At 45.8% G+C, this 14544-nt stretch overlaps 1 protein-coding gene across 1 annotated transcript; it reads left to right on the plus strand.

Annotated features, from left to right (window-relative positions):
• Positions 1–3163: 3163 nt before the first annotated feature.
• Positions 3164–14085, plus strand: LOC118081089 (cholinesterase). The gene is made up of 5 exons (XM_035107255.3): positions 3164–3296; positions 3952–5455; positions 9391–9554; positions 10684–10762; positions 13673–14085. The coding sequence occupies exons 2-4, from the start codon at positions 3960–3962 to the stop codon at positions 10734–10736; spliced, it is 1713 nt and encodes a 570-aa protein (XP_034963146.3). The 5' UTR covers positions 3164–3296; positions 3952–3959; the 3' UTR covers positions 10737–10762; positions 13673–14085.
• The last annotated feature ends 459 nt before the right edge of the window (positions 14086–14544 follow it).

The raw sequence follows: 14544 nt of genomic DNA on the forward strand, positions 1-14544 counted from the left end.
GAATTAAGATTGCAGCCTAAATGTGTGTGTGTGTGTGTGTGTGTGTGTGTGTGTGTGTGTGTGTGTGTGTGTGTTGCTCAGTTCCCCATTTACCATATTTTTCCCTGTATTTGACGCCCCCATGTATAAGATGAACCCCTATTCCTATTTTTGGGGACTAAAAATTAAGAAAATGGGGGGAGATTGCCAAGAGTTGTTGAGCTTTTGGGGGGGATCACAAACATTTCTATAGCTTCTTTGGGATGCAGTTAGCAAAAAAAAAACCACTCACCCTACAGAGCTTCACTTTCAATCGTGAGTGTCGCTAAAGCAGCCTATCCAGACGCAAGGCACTCCCGATTGACACAGCACCGGCCAATACACAGCGGACATTGCTGCAGTCACCAGTCACCCGCCCAATCACCACTGACACTCTCCTGCTCGCTGCAACAACCAATCGCACGTCCCCAAAATTTTATACTTTGTTTTTGGGTAAAAAAGGTTGTCTTATACACAGAAAGGGACGCAGGTGGCGCTGTGGGTTAAACCACTGAGCCTAGGACTTGCCAATCAGAAGGTCAGCGATTCGAATCCCTGCAATGGGGTGAGCTCCCGTTGCTCAGTCCCAGCTCCTGCCAACCTAGCAGTTCGAAACCACGTCAAAGTGCAAGTAGATAAATAGGTACCGCTCCGGCGGGAAGGTAAACGGCATTTCCGTGTGCTGCTCTGGTTTGCCAGAAGCGGCTTTGTCATGCTGGCCACATGACCTGGAAGCTGCATGCCGGCTCCCTCGGCCAATAACGCGAGATGAGCGCCGCAACCCCAGAGTCGGTCACGACTGGACCTAATGGTCAGGGGTCCGTTTACCTTTACCTTTATACACAGAAAAGTATGGTAATTTGGAGCAGGTGGTATTAGCAACACCTCAATGGCTTCCACATGCGCTGCGTCAGGAAGATTTTGAATATCGCCGGACAGGAAAGAGTTTCAAACAAATGCGCTCTCCCAAGCCCACATTCCCAGCATGTTTACACTCCTATGTCAGTGACGTCTACGCTGGCTTGGTCATGACCACACAATGGAAGACAGCAGGGTCCCCAAGAACAGTGATGGTGAACCTATGACACGCATGTCAGACGTGACACACAAAGCCCACACTGCTGGCACGAGCCCCATCGGCCCATTCACGCTGTTGTTTCTTCCCCCCCATTTGTTCTCCCACTCCTGCTACAGCTTGTCTCCACTACAGCTTGTCTCCGCTGTTAAAACCTGGATCCCTTTTTGTTGTTGTTGCTGGTAGCCAGATTGGTTTTTTAACCCTTTCTGTGCTGTTTTTCTGGCGCTTTGGCAGACTATGATTGGGTGTAACAGCGTTGCTTTTTAACCTGTTCTGTGCTGGGTTTTTTGGCGCTTTAGCAGACTATGTCGGTGCTGCGTGTTAGTTCCAGGGAAGGTATTATTTATCATTTATTTCTGTTCTCTTTCCCCCCCAAAAAAGCGCAGCAGCTTTGGGGCATCCCCCCCAAAAAAGCACAGCAACTTTTGCACCCCCCCAAAAAACCTCCAAACCTTTGATCAGCAGCTCCCCCCCAAAAGCTCAACAACTCTGGGCACTTTGTGATAAATAAGGGTTTTTTGGTTTGGTTAAATAATTAGTTTTTGGTTTATTAAATACAGTTATATATTACAATTATACATTTTTGTTATTCAAACTATAAATATCGCGAAATTAGGGTTTTTTTTCTCGAAGTGACACACCACCCAAGTTATGCTCGTTTTTTTGCTGTATTTTGACGCACCAAGCTCAAAAGGTTGCCCATCACTGCCCAAGGATATGCTCTATGGGGCTTCAAGTACCAGGCCCATTGGCAGACCGACTCTGCGTTACAAAGATGTCTCCAAATGGCAACATCAACCCTGCCATGTGGGAATCCCTTGCAGATGACTGCAGTGCTTGGAGGCAGGCAGGCAGGCCATGTATTCATAGCAATGGACAGAGGAGAAATGACCTCTGGGAGGAGGGCAGAGAGAAGAAAGGCCATGGTGCATCTGCAGGAACATAACTGGATGCCTTCGTCTTCTCCAGCTGCAACAAACGTTTATCTCCCATATTGGTCTCTACAGCCACAGTAGGTGCTGCAACCTTCAAACAGTTTTGGCTTCACCCCAAAGGCTCACGCCTCCATCATCTCCTGAGACTGACAGATGCCAATTTAGTGCATCATGGATCCTACCCATCTGGATACGCAGGAGTAAGTGGGTAGGTACTGGCCGCAACTACCAGAGAGTAAGACACAGTGGCAGCCCTGCGGGGCTCCTGCATTGCAGTATGGGCAACAAAAGAGGTCTAAGAGGCTCTCTTGGGCTTCTCCCTGTCCTTCGTTGCAGGGTGGACCTAACAATGGCAGCAGTTCAAATGCTGTGAAAGAGGCAGTTCTTAACTGAAAACAGTATGGAATAAAAGCAGCTTATGCACTCCCGTCAAATCTGGCATGGTGCTCAGCAATCATCATCATCACCCCTCTAGGAGAGTTCCCTCTGCCACTCTGGTCAGTTCCAACACATATAAAAACATCATAAAACACCAGAGGAATGGCGTATGAAACTGATGGGCTATGTTGAAATGGCTGAATTAATTGCCAAACTAAGAAGGCATAATGACGAAATGTTTAAGGAAGAATGGAAACCGCTGGTGGATTATCTATCAAAGTATTACCCTTGCATGTAGTTGCGGGCAGGATTTGATTCTTCAGGTATCTGAAGAAGTGTGCATGCACATGAAAGCTCATACCAATGACAAACTTAGTTGGTCTCTAAGGTGCTACTGGAAGGATATTTTTTTTAATGAAATATAATAGTTACTGGAAGATTAATGATAGTGAAGTTTAGATAATAAATACATATGAATTGTAAAACAGCTAATAAAAAGAAGTAAAGTACAAACTTCAGGAAAGGAGGGGCGAATATCGCCAGACAGGAATATCGCCAGTCAGGACACACACACACACACACTAAAACATCAAGCATTAAAAACTTCCCAATACACTCTTGCATCTTTGCACTTGTGCAAAAGGATCTCATGCCTCATGGCAGAGAACTCTTGCACACAAATGAGAAATCTTTCTCAACTACCCCATTTCACCTGGAACAACATTTCGTTTGTTATGTAGTCTCCTCCCACTCTGTATATGTAACTTGATGAATCACTGTTCTTGAAATCATTGCAACCAGTCTCTCGAAACCCTTTCCAAGGGAGCAAGGGAGACTACGAACACGCTGAGAACAATTACAGAAAAACCACCAGGGAAAAAAGAGAGGTGAGTCTGTGCTGTCTTAGGAGATGCACACATGCCTCAGGTGATGGGAGAAATTTCACCAAGTGGATGTGGCTCGGTTGGTCCATTTAGCTTAGTCTTGCCTAAGCTACATTGCACTAAGCTACATTGACGGCAACAGCTGCCCAGCGTCTCTAACAGGAGTCCTTCCCAGGTCTACCTGAAGATGCTGGGGATTGAACCTTGTACCTCCTGCATGCAAAGCAGGGTGGCAAGGAGAGGAAGCAGGGTTGGGGAGAAATAAAAGGGGATTGCAGAAAGTGAGATTGAGAGACACCCTGCTAACTTTTGGCTCCAGCCCTGATCACTGCCGGTGGCCCCTGGAAGATTACCACTGTGGGAATGCGGCCCTCAAGAGGAAGAATAGGTTCCAACTCCCCTGCTCTTCACTTTCGAGCTAGCTGTCCTTCAAAACCAAAAGTAGGCTTTAAAATAAGAAATTCTACCTCGGCTATTCAGAGGTGTTATTCCTCTGAAAACCAGTTGCTGGGAATCACAAGTAGGAAGAGTGTTGTTGTGCTCAGATCCAGTTTTTGAGCTTCCCATTGGCATCCTGATCTAGATGGGCCAACCGACTGATCCTTCTGAAATATCGTATTTTGTGTATTCTACAATTTCTGGGACGTTTCCCTTTCAGCTGCTGCAATGGCCCCCCATCTCCTTCCTTGGATCTTGTGCCTCATCCTTTTGCTGGTGGGATCCAGCTCTGCCGCTGAAGATGACTTAGTGGTGGTGACCAGCAGTGGCTCTGTCCAGGGAAAGCGTCTCCCGTCTGGCTCTGGCAATGTCACGGCCTTTTTAGGCATCCCCTACGCTGAGCCCCCTGTAGGCAAACTGCGCTTCCAGAAGCCCGTTCCTCGTCAGCCATGGAGCCAAGTCTTGGAGGCCACCAACTTCAGCAATTCCTGCCCCCAGGTAGTTATTTCCGGACCTCCGGATGCCGAAACATGGACTGCCAACACGCCCCTCTCAGAGGACTGCCTCTACCTCAACGTCTGGGTGCCCCATCCTCGGCCCTCCAAGCCAGCCGCTGTCCTTGTCTGGATCTATGGTGGGGCCTATTTTGCTGGCACAAGCTCCCTGGTGCTGTACGACGCAGCATTCCTAGCTGCTGCCGAGAATGTCATTGTGGTCTCCATGAATTACCGCCTAGGGCCTCTAGGCTTCTTTTCGTTGCCACCAGCTGTCCCAGGGAACATGGGCCTGATGGACCAGCAGCTAGCCATGTCTTGGGTGAAGCATAATGCAGCTGCCTTTGGTGGAGACCCTACTCGGATAACCATTTTTGGCGTGAGTGCTGGAGCAGCCTCTGTTGCGTTTCACCTCCTCTCGCCAGGGAGCCAGCCTCTTTTCCATCGTGCTGTGCTAGAGAGTGGAGCTTCCGTTGCAGTCTGGGCTTGGCTGAATCCTGAGGAGGCCAGAAGAAGAAGTAAGAAGCTGGCCAAGAAGATGGGCTGTGCTCAAGAAGAGGTCCCTGCTTTGGTGAGTTGCTTGCAGGGAAAGAACGCATCAGAGTTCCAAACCGCCCAGTTCCTTGTTGTGGACCCCACGGTGGTTCTGAATCTACCATTTGCACCGACAACAGATGGGGATTTCCTCCCCGATGATCCGCGGAAGCTTCTAGAATCCAAGAACTTCACGGCTAAGCCTATCGTGATCGGTACCACCTCCGATGAAGGGTCTGCCTTCGTCGTATATGCAAGCCCTTTTTTGAACACGACCAAAGACTGCCTCTTGACCCGGGAGCAACTGTTGAAGGGGCTGCAGATCACCGTCCGCGACGCAACCAGTGACTTCATCAAAGCTGCAGCTGAGAGGTACAGTCAGGCAGAACCCGAAGGCCCAGCAAGGTACCGTTCAGCCATGGCAAAAGCCTGCGGCGATTACTTTTTCGTGTGCCCACTCGTGGATGTCGCCAAAGCGGTGACAGAGGCTGGAAGCCCCGTGTATGTCTATACTTTCCGCCACCGCAGCACTGGCTCTGTTTGGCCTGAATGGCTGGGGGCCATCCACGGAGCGGAGGTCCCGTATGTTTTCGGAACTTTGACGCTCTTGAAAGGAACCAAGGAAAACCACACCAAGGCAGAGTTGGAGCTCATCCCCCGTGTCATGCGGTACTGGGCAGAGTTTGCCCGAAGCGGGTAAGAGAACTTTTTGGTTTCTCCTTTCGGTCACCCTTGCCTCAACAGCACAAAGACAGTCGCTTCTCTAGGAGTATGGCGACTTAGCCAAAAGACTTGTCTATTGCTTTGAGATTGAAAACATGAAACTTACAGGTAACCCACAATTTATGCGCATTTAACTTGTGAGCATTCCATACCCAACATTTCTCTGGTGAAAATAGGGGCTTCCTATTCCATAATAATAATAATAATAGTAATAGTAATAATAATAATAATAATAATAATAATAATTTTATTATTTAGATCCTGCCCATCTGACTGGGTTGCCCCAGACACTCTGGCAGGCTTCCAACATATATTAAAAAACACAATAAAACATTAAGCATTTAAAATCTTCCCTATGCAGAGCTGCCTTCAGATGTCTTCTAAATGTTGTATAGTTACTCATCTCCTTGGCTTGGGGGGGGGGCGGGTCACATAACTCCACACCCTCCAAAATTTCTCCCATGAAAATAGGGATGTCATAAGGAAAAGCAGGACATTCCAGGGTCACATCAGAAACTGGGACGGCTTCTGTAAATCCAGCAGTGTCCCTGGAAAATAGGGACACTAATTATCTGGCATTCAGCTTTACACATTTGGCAAATAAAAATAAAAGGGGGTGGAAAGTAGGTGGGTGTCCCGGGGGGGGGGGAAATACTTTGTCAATCCCGCCCGCTACTGAACCCAATGCGTTTTGGCTATGGTAAGTTGAGGGTGGCCTGTATAAAAGCCAACCTCAAACTAAGATTAGGATGTGTTCCGTGGAGATCAGAATGGATTCAAAAATTGGCCGAATATGCAGAACTAGATAGCTTGTCAGAGGGGAAAGGGGAAAAAACCAAAATAGGTATTTATTTCAAGACAGGAAGTCTTTGAAACTTATTTGAAAAATAACAATTATAGTTTAAGGTCAGTTGCAGCATTCGAATAATTTCAGCAGTAGTTTTAAGTATGATGAAAAAGATAAGACAAATCAAAGATTATCAAACTTTAATACAGCAGTGATGTTGTTGTTTAGTCGTTTAGTCGTGTCCGACTCTTCGTGACCCCATGGACCAGAGCACGCCAGGCACTCCTGTCTTCCACTGCCTCCCGCAGTTTGGTCAAACTCATGTTGGTAGCTTCGAGAACACTGTCCAACCATCTCGTCCTCTGTCGTCCCCTTCTCCTTGTGCCCTCCATCTTTCCCAACATCAGGGTCTTTTCCAGGGAGTCTTCTTTTCTCATGAGGTGGCCAAAGTATTGGAGCCTCAGCTTCAGGATCTGTCCTTCTAGTGAGCACTCAGGGCTGATTTCCTTCAGAATGGATAGGTTTGATCTTCTTGCAGTCCATGGGACTCTCAAGACTCTCCAGCACCATAATTCAAAAGCATCAATTCTTCGGCAATCAGCCTTCTAATACAGCGATACCTCGGGTTAATAACTTAATTCGTTCCAGAGGTCTGTTCTTAACCTGAAACAGTTCTTAACCTGAGGCGTGCTTTCGCTAATGGAGCCTCCTGCTACCGCTGTACCGCTGGCGCACAATTTCCATTCTTATCCTGAAGCAAAGTTCTTAACCCAAGTGTCTGTAACCCAAGGTACCACTGTAGAACTTGTCATGCTATGGCAGTGTATAAACAATGAGAATTTGAGGTGGGGAGTAGACGGGAAGTCTGGTTGACAGAAAAGACGATTATTATTTCAATATTAGGAGAATATTAGTTGATATATTGAGTTTTCTTTCCTCTTTTTCTTTTCTTTTCTCTTTTTGGTGATGGGTTTTTTCTTTTTCTTTTTTGATGTGTAAAAGTGAATAAAAATAGTGAAAAAACACGCAAACGAACTAAGATTAGGAAGCATTTCTAATATTCTCAGCGTTCAAAATTTTAGCTGATTTCATAATTTGTGTGCATTCTAATTATGAATAATGTCATTATCTCCGCCTCTCTGGATCTAGCTTGCATTTCTTTATACTGAGGTAGCTATTGTAGTACTTATTCTATAATTCCACACTTCCTTCTCTTGTGGGCTGAGGCAGGTGGTCGCTAATTGAAAATCATGATGAGCACGCAAAACCTCCGGAAGCTGCTATGCACTGATAACACTGATTGCAAGAAGAGTTGTTTATGCAAGTGCAGAGTTGCACAATTAACAGGCAATTTTTGTTGGGGATAGCGCACAACCGATTAGTGTGAAAGCAGAGCATTTTGAGATTTTGTACAAAGTACACACATGCACATACACGAGTTAGCTATAATGCAATTTCTGGATATCACAAAAAAGAAATGGATATTTTAATGGACAAGCTGACAACTCGTGTACGAGAGAATCAAACAGACAAGAAAATCACTACTTCTCAATCAACCAGGCATAGTTTTATTACATACTTAACATTGACAGAACATGGTTACAGGCCTCCAAAACCACATGGCCATTGGTGGGGACTAAAATGTGAAATGTAATTAAAAAGACATTTGGTGCTTTGCAGGGGCAGGGGTGGTAAAAAAACAAAAAACAGCTGTATGAACCACTGTTTATAACTGCAAATAAATACAAATACAAACAATGCATGCTAGTCCATGAAATAAAACTGCAATAAAGAAAATGTACATTGAAAGAAAGAAAAATAGTATATGTTACATTATAGTAATTTAACACATTTGATTACTGCCTGGTTGGTCTAAAATAAATTTAAAAAAGGAAATTGGATTAACATAATCAGAAATAGTACTCCCATCTAGTTATCAAAAAGAGCCAATATTTTGGACTTTCTGAAATATTAGGAATGCCTTCCCATCTTGAGTTTCACAGTGTACTCTTTGTATATACCAGATTTCTCAGAAAGTGCACAAATCTGTCTCTTATTATGGAATCACAGATCCATTGGTCTCTGCGGTCTGTAAAAAGGAAACGGTTGCTCTTTTAACTGGAAATCATCTTTGTTCCTCCTCTATATGCATTTGTGAAATGACAGCCTTGTTAGTCTTTGGCTCAATGGGCTCTAACCCAAGTTTAGAATATATAGCTGACGATGCATGGGTGTACCTAGCAGGGCAGCTGGAAGCAGGGCAGCTGGAGAGGACAGGCAGGGACAGTGCCTGCTGTGCTCCGCCTCAGCCTGCTTGGCTGAAGCGAAACGGCAGCAGCAGCAGCAAAGCTGCCTCCGTTGAAAAAACCTAGACCTGGACCTGGGCTAACTTCAGCCCACACTCCTTCAAGTCACAGCGAGCACAGCACAGAAAGTGCTGCCCCACAATGTTCCGTGGCTCTTCATTTGCATAATGAAGTGTCGTGGAGCATTGTGGGGCAGCACTTTCTGTGCTGTGCTCGCTGTGACTTGAAAGAGTGTGGGCTGAAGTTAGCCCAGGTCCAGTTCCAGGTTTCCTTCAACGGAGGCAGCTTCTTGCCTCGTTTTAGTCACCGCTGCCATTAAAGGAGCGGGCAAGGCAGGAGTGCAAGCACGGGTGGCTCTGTGTGCTGCCTTGCAAACGGCCCCCTTTCCTCTGGGGTGTGTGGACGTTGACCATGCCTCCTGGGGGGATCCTGGCCATGTCATTGCCAGCTAGCCAATCGGGTGGCTGGGGGCGTGGCTGGTGTGCCCCCCTAGCTTTGATCCTGGGTATGCCCATGTGACGATGATGAAAATGGGAGACCTGTTATCCCTCCCCAAAAATCAATGACATTAAACTAGCTTAATTATGAACACGACTAAAGTATTTCACTGATACTCAACATTGTTGTTTCGGAAACCCTGTCAGATGGGGGGGATGTTTACAGGTAATAAATTTGTTGTTGTTGGTGGTGGTGGTGGTGGCAGCACTCCACACCTGTCATAACACTGTTTTAAGAAAGCAAAGTAGTGTATTGTGTGCCTCACACAGAACCAGTGCTATGTATACAGTACAATGATTTCTTTGCTTCCTACTCAGCAACCCGACTCCTTCCAATGTCAATGGAACAAAATGGCCCATCTATGACCCGGCACAGCAGAACTTCTTTGTCCTCAACACGGAGCCACCCCGTGTGATGGAGCCATCGCCGGCTCAGCAGTGCAGTTTTTGGAAGACACTCCCATCAGGGGCATCAAAGCCAGGTGAGTGGAAAGGGGGAACAGACAGGGCCAAAAGCTTTCCTTGCAATGGTCACCTGTCATGGATGCTTCAGCTGAGATTCCTGCATTGCAGGGGGTTGGACTAGATGACCCTTGGGTCCCTTCCAACTCTACGATTCTAAGAAATGTCCCCCACCACCATTCAAGCATGGCTTTTTTCCAGTTAAAACACAGTGATTTGGGTTTTATATGAACAAATTTCTCACTCGCACACATATTCGCTTGGGTAGCTCATTCTCACCTCAGATATCTCTTGAAGGTCTTTATTTATGCTGACAGGCTTATTCAGTTGCTTTCAGTCATTTTTATATTTATTTTGCATTGTTTTATGTGCATTTTATTGTATTTCATCATCATCATCGTCATCATCATCATTGATACCCCACCCTTCTGTCTGGGTTTCCCCAGCCACTCTGGGCGGCTTCCAACAAAAGATTAAAAATAGGATAAAACATCAGACATTAAAAACTTCCCTAAACAGGGCTGCCTTCAGATGTCTTCTAAAAGTCAGGTAGTTGTTTATTTCCTTGACATCTGATGGGAGGATTTTCCACAGGACGGGTGCCACTACCGAGAAGGCCCTCTGCCTAGTTCCCTGTAACCTCACTTCTCGCAGTGAGGGAACCGCCAGAAGGCCCTCGGAGCTAGACCTCACTGTCCGGGCTCATATGGGTGAGGGAAATGTAAATATTTTTTTAAATAAAATAAAAAATAGATCAGAAGCTCAGTGTGGTGGTGGTGGCCCAGGAGAAGGGAACTTCTCTGAGGCAGCCCTAAGTTGTAGAATTCCCTCCCCACAGAAGTGTGTTTGCATCTGGCACCTTCATTACCTAGTTTTTGTCATCTGCTGAAAACACAACTTTTTATGCTGCTCTTAGACACCTGGGAGATATATGTTCTTATTTTTAGCACATTCTTACGTTCTTATTTTACCATATATTCGCGACTTTAATTTGTTGAAAGCAATTTTTGATTAAAAAAATTCATTGTTGTAACCCACCCTGGGATCTTACAGGGAAGGGCGGGTATTATTAATCATAATAATTTAGAAATCAAAATACTACTGCTAATAATAATAATTTCCTTTCCTCCTTCATTTGCCATTAAAAAGAAATCCAAGAAGATGTCTTATCCACACAGCAATATGAAAGGGAGGAGCTGTGAATTAAGAGAAAGGCTTTTTTTCACAGGTAAGTATCAGTAAGGATGGAGAGAAAGAAAGGATCTTGTTGGGAGTTGGGAGAAAGTAGTCAAATGGAACCAGCAAAATTTTTTGGGTGGAATACAATTTTGTCCAGACAAAATTAAGCGTTTTAAAGATCCATTTGATAAGATTTCATTGGGGAGCAATTTAAGCATCTGTCCCTGGAAATAATGGGGATTAAAAGTGGTTAATTTTGGTTGGATTGTGGTTTATATTTACTTCAGTTTATGCCACCACACTGTCCCATTTGATTCAAGGGACTCGATACTATTTTTACATTGGCAGTTAGTTTCACACAAAGAAGACCTGCTGAAATGAATGGAAATTACTAACTAAGGTTCTTTAAACTTCAACGGGCCTACCCTGAGGAAGATTTAGTTGAATACAACTAAGTCAACATAACAGCTCCTACACCAGGGGTCCCCAAACTAAGGCCCGGGGGCCGGATGCAGCCCAATCGCCTTCTAAATCCGGCCCACGGACGGTCCAGGAATCAGCCTGTTTTTACATGAGTAGAATGTGTCCTTTTATTTAAAATGCATCTCTGGGTTATTTGTGGGGCATAGGAATTCGTTCAGTATTTTTTTTCAAAATATAGTCCGGCCCCCCCACAAGGTCTGAGGGACAGTGGACCGGCCCCCTGCTGAAAAAGTTTGCTGACCCCTGTCCTACACCCTCCAGTCCTTATGGAAGATGGGTTACTGTATCACTAGAACCTGTGCACACCTTGCAGAGGACGGGCAGGTTATATATGTGAAATAATCATAATATATTGCGAACTGAAATGGGAGTGTAGCGCAAAGAACATCTTTCCTCCAGTTTTCTTTTTTCCCCATATGGAGAAATCGTCATTTTCTTGATTGAAAATATTGTTACCCTCTCAGTCACCAGGATTTCCACTATGTCAAACATTATAAAAATATGAAATCGTTGATATAAAACACCCCAAGATTTAAACCAAGGATGGACAACCTGTGACCCGTTACCCCCAGCCAGCATAGTCAGTAGTCAGGAATGACTCAAGTCTAGCAACATCTGGAGGGCCACCTATTCCCCACCCTTGATTAGGCCCCATCTACACAAGGAATGTAGGGACACGGGTGGTGCTGTGGGTTAAACCACAGAGCCTAGGGCTTGCCGATCAGAAGGTCGGCGGTTCGAATCCCTGCAACAGGGTGAGCTCCCGTTGCTTGGTCCCAGCTCCTGCCAACCTAGCAGTTTGAAAGCACATCAAAGTGCAAGTAGATAAATAGGTACCACTACAGTGGGAAGGTAAACGGCGTTTCCGTGCACTGCTCTGGTGCGCCAGAAGCGGCTTAGTCATGCTGGCCACATGACCCGGAAGCTGTACGCCAGCTCCCTCGGCCAATAAAGCAAGATGAGGCTCGCAGGCCAGAGTCTTCCATGACTGGACCTAATGGTCAGGGGTCCCTTTACCTTTACCTTTACACAAGACATGTAATGCAGTATCTGGTACCACTTCAAACAGCCATGGCTTCTCCCCAAAGAATCCTGGGCAATGTAGTTTGCTAAGGACATTTAGAGTTACTAAGAGACCCCTATTCCCCTCTCAGCGCTACACTTCCCAGAGTTCCCCAGGAAGGGAGCAGGATTGTTAAATGACTTTGAGAAGTGTAGCCCCGTGAGGGAATATGGGGTCTCCTCTCACAACCCTTAATAGACAACATTTCCCAGGGTTCCCTGGGGGAAGCCATGACTGTATAAAGTGGTACGATCCTGCTTCCAATGTATATTGCAGATGGGGCCTTATGCAGATAAAAGAGTCAGCAGGTTGGTTGAGTAACAAAAGTTAGGAAAATATCCCGTCGATAGCTAAAGGGGAGAAGAAATCCACTTTTCCAGATGTTCATGTAAAATCTCCAAGGGAATTGGCAACTATAAACAAGGGAGAGAGTTCCAGACATGAGGCACCCCGACTAAAAATACAGTCTCTTGTTGGCTTGCCACCCACCTTCGAAAGTAGGGACATTGAATGGAGCCACTGAAGAAAGCTTTAAGAATTGGGCAGGTACGTATGGAAGCAGACTGTCAGGAATCCAGTTCCAAGCTGTTTAGTCCAGGGGTAGAATACCTATGGCCCTGCAGGTGTTGCTGAATTACAGGTCCCATAAACTCTGACCATTGGCCATACTGGCTGAGGCTCATGGGAGTTATAATAATAATAATTTATTATTTATACCCTACCCATCTGGCTGGGTTTCCCCAGCCACTCTGGGCGGCTTCCAACAGAAATATTAAAATGCACTAATTTCTTTAAGATTAAAAGCTTCCCTAAACAGGGCTGCCTTCAGATGTCCTCTAAAAGTCTGGTAGTTGTTTTTCTTTTTGACATCTGGAGGGAGGGCGTTCCACAGGGCGGGTGCCACTACCAAGAAGGCCCTCTGCCTGGTTCCCTGTAACTTGACTTCTCGCAGCGAGGGAACCGCCAGAAGGCCCTCGGCACTGGACCTCAGTGTCAGGGCAGAACGATGGAGATGGAGATGCTCCTTCAGGTATACTGGACCGAGGCCATTTAGGGCTTTAAAGGTCAGCACCAACACTTTGAATTGTGCTCGGAAACGTACTGGGAGCCAATGCAGGTCTTTCAAGACCGGTGTTATGTGGTCTCGGCGGCTGCTCCCAATCACCAGTCCAGCTGCCGCATTCTGGATTAATTGTAGTTTCCGGGTCACCTTTGTAGTCCAACAACCTCAGGAGAGCCACAGGTTCTCAACCACTGGTTGACAGGGTCAGATCAAAACCAGTACACCCTCAGAAATGTCATGGCCTGCACATGTGGTTTTGGGGAAGGTCATCCAGGACACCCATTCACACTGAGCTATCCTCCGCTTGTAAAAAGAGCTCTCGCTAACAGCAGATGTTTTGTGTCCCTCAGAGATGTCTGAAAAGATGCAGAAGAATCTATTACGTGGAATTATAAAGCTTCATTTTCACAGAAAGGGCTTGCTACTGCCTTGCAAAGACCTGCCTGAAAGCCAAAGTTGATTCCCCAAGGACCGTAACTCGTCGAGATGAAGCAGAAGTATAGTGATAATTGATACCTCTGTTTTCTTTTTGTGAACCACTAGGCAGCCCCAAACTCGGCCCTCCAGATATTTTGGGACTACAACTCCCATCATCCCTAGCTAACAGGACCAGTGGTCAGGGATGATGGGAATTGTAGTCCAAAAACATCTGGAGGGCCAAGTTTGGGGGTGCCTGACTTGGAGGCTTGCTTGCTTGCTTGCTTTTTTTACAATCAAGCAGTATGTAATTTATGCAATAAAATAAATAAATCTTTTGAAAGCATTTTCCCAGCTTCCTATTCCTGCCTCTGCATTACAGCAACAAAGGTCAGCAATATAAATTGAAATTTTGCATGCAAACAGGTGCAAAAAGCAAAGCTTTAGTGGGGATATTCATGTTCTGCACAAAGGCCAAAGTTCAGGTCCTCATATAGAGTTCGAGTTCAACAACACGTGCAGGCCCATACAGTCCCCTCTCCGCATTTATATTACGTTTTTACCAGCTAGATTTATTATGACATTTATATCCCATTTTTCCTCCAAAAAGTTCAAAGTGGTGTGGATGGTTCTCCCCTCCCCCATATTTTCCCCTTAACAACCCTGTGAGGCTGAGAAGTAGTGACTGGCCCAAGGTCACTCAATAAGCTTTATGGCCGAGTGGGGTCTTGAACTCTGCTCTACTGGGTCTTGGATTGCATTTAATGCAGCCAGTACAAGCATGGTATGTGTCAGTTATTTGGTT

Source organism: Zootoca vivipara, chromosome 2, assembly GCF_965207765.1.
Source record: "Zootoca vivipara chromosome 2, rZooViv2.hap1.1, whole genome shotgun sequence".
Lineage (NCBI taxonomy): Eukaryota > Metazoa > Chordata > Lepidosauria > Squamata > Lacertidae > Zootoca > Zootoca vivipara.

Bases quoted from the DNA above. Each gene is read 5' to 3' on its own strand.
- LOC118081089 (XM_035107255.3), top strand. From the start codon at position 3,960: ATGGCCCCCCATCTCCTTCCTTGGATCTTGTGCCTCATCCTTTTGCTG. The intron at 5,456-9,390 runs GTAAGAGAACTT...CTTCCTACTCAG, and splicing joins GCAGAGTTTGCCCGAAGCGG to CAACCCGACTCCTTCCAATG. The intron at 9,555-10,683 runs GTGAGTGGAAAG...GCCATTAAAAAG, and splicing joins ATCAGGGGCATCAAAGCCAG to AAATCCAAGAAGATGTCTTA.